This window comes from Budorcas taxicolor, chromosome X (assembly GCF_023091745.1).
Source record: "Budorcas taxicolor isolate Tak-1 chromosome X, Takin1.1, whole genome shotgun sequence".
In the NCBI taxonomy this organism is placed as follows: domain Eukaryota; kingdom Metazoa; phylum Chordata; class Mammalia; order Artiodactyla; family Bovidae; genus Budorcas; species Budorcas taxicolor.
In genome coordinates, this window is record NC_068935.1 from 89,164,991 (window position 1) to 89,166,929 (window position 1,939).

Genomic DNA, 1,939 nt, shown 5'->3' on the forward strand with positions numbered 1-1,939 from the left:
CGTGTGGAGTGTGTGAAGGGGAGAGATTCCTGCTTTGCGTGGCTCTCCAGCTGTTGGGTGAATATGACCTAAAGTGCAAAGGTCTGAACCAAGTAGGTGAGGAGTTTACTGATGAGGAAACCAGAGACCAGAGGTTAGGTAAGATGTCAACAGGGGTAGGTTCAAGAAAGCTGTTCAGTCGTGGACTGTGCCAAGGTGCCTGGCCAAGTGAAGAACCTGTTGAAAAAACAAAACTGCACGAAATGACTCAGCAACGATTCGGTACTCTTTCGCCCAATACCTAGGATCATCTTGACAAAGCCGAGGCCTTCCTATAAGTAAGCCGGTACTCTTCATTGTGGAAGATGACTACGACCTTATGCACTTGACCATCCGTCTTGTGGTGCCGTGTGTAAAACGACTGCGTGTGTGTTTTCTGCGACCTGCTGGAGAGGGTGAAGAGAAACGTCCGGCCGCGCCACAGCCACGTCTGGGTCAAAGGCACACGTGGAAACAAGCTGGCCCAAGTCACAATGCGGTGCCTTTCACCCTGGGGGACGGACAGCCCCAGCCGGAGAAGGGCCAGGCGCCTGCGCTGTGCGCCAGTGGCGCCGGGCGCTGCGGGAGCCGCGAGACCCCCGCCCTCCGACGGGAACGCGCACGTGCCTGGGGACGCGGACGCGCGCGCGAATGCGCATCACCTCGCTCAGCCTCAGTCTGGGCGGCTGAAGAGGGAAGGAGGGACGGACGGAGACGCGCACCAGAGACGCGAGTGGGCTCTTCGCAGAGTGGCGGGCTCGGGGCGGAGGCGGGGATGGGGGCGGGGGCGGTGCCTCCTCCACTCTGGCGTCTGTGCCCGGGACCCCCGGCCGCGCAGGGGACGGACCGACTGACGTACCTCGCGCGCCCCCGCCCCCGTCCCCGCCCCCGCCTTATCTTCCCTGAGCTCCTGGGGCTCCTGGGCTGAGGCCCCTCTCTCTCACTCTCTGCCCCTCCCCGCGGCTCTTTCTCTCCCCAGCACCTTGGAGCCCCTCGACCCGGCGGCGGCGGGGACCTGAGCGGCGGCGGGGACCTGAGCGGCGGCGGACGGCCTCGAAGATGAAGTGCAAGCCGAACCAGACGCGGACCTACGACCCGGAGGGGTTCAAGAAGCGGGCGGCGTGCCTGTGCTTCCGGAGCGAGCGCGAGGACGAGGTGCTGTTAGTGAGTAGCAGTCGGTACCCGGACCGCTGGATCGTGCCGGGCGGGGGCATGGAGCCCGAGGAGGAGCCGGGCGGTGCGGCCGTCCGCGAGGTGTTTGAAGAAGCGGGAGTCAAGGGGAAGTTAGGCCGGCTCCTGGGCATTTTCGAGCAGAACCAAGATCGCAAGCACAGAACGTACGTGTATGTACTGACTGTCACTGAGATTCTGGAGGATTGGGAAGATTCGGTTAGCATTGGGAGGAAGCGAGAGTGGTTCAAAGTCGAAGATGCGATCAAGGTTCTCCAGTGCCACAAGCCCGTGCATGCCGAATATCTGCAAAAACTAAAGCTGGGCGGTTCCCCAACCAATGGAAACTCCGTGGCCCCGTCCCTGCCGGAGGGCGATCCCTAGTATGTACCGCTCGTGCACAGACTTCTGCTTTCCGCCTACCTGACAATAAGTAGTGCCCGGAGCACCTCTCTCGTTGCCGTGTGCGTTCTCACCGGGAGGAGGGAGGCTTCTTTTGTTTCCTTGGCAGACCTCTGAATCACGCTTGCAAACTGTCTCAGTTGCCAGGCACTGTTTTCAGGCACTTTGCACGTTTTTCAGATGCTTTCAGAATCGCTTCTTGGTAACACTATAACACATTTCAGAAAGCCAAAGCCACGTGGGTTGTTTTTTTAAGTTGCCTTAACTGCTCACTCAGACTTTGAGGTTAACGTATGTGTGTGTGAACGTTTATGGGCGCTGTGGTTTGTTTTTTTATATTTCACACTTA

General features: G+C 59.5%; 1 protein-coding gene across 1 annotated transcript; it reads left to right on the forward strand.

Moving 5' to 3' along the window:
* Positions 1–1,077: 1,077 nt before the first annotated feature.
* On the forward strand, positions 1,078–1,572 carry LOC128070189 (diphosphoinositol polyphosphate phosphohydrolase 3-beta). Its single transcript, XM_052663488.1, has one exon. The coding sequence runs from the start codon at positions 1,078–1,080 to the stop codon at positions 1,570–1,572; it is 495 nt and encodes a 164-aa protein (XP_052519448.1).
* Positions 1,573–1,939: the final 367 nt, after the last annotated feature.

Coding starts and splice junctions, on each gene's coding strand:
- LOC128070189 (XM_052663488.1), top strand. CDS start 1,078: ATGAAGTGCAAGCCGAACCAGACGCGGACCTACGACCCGGAGGGGTTC.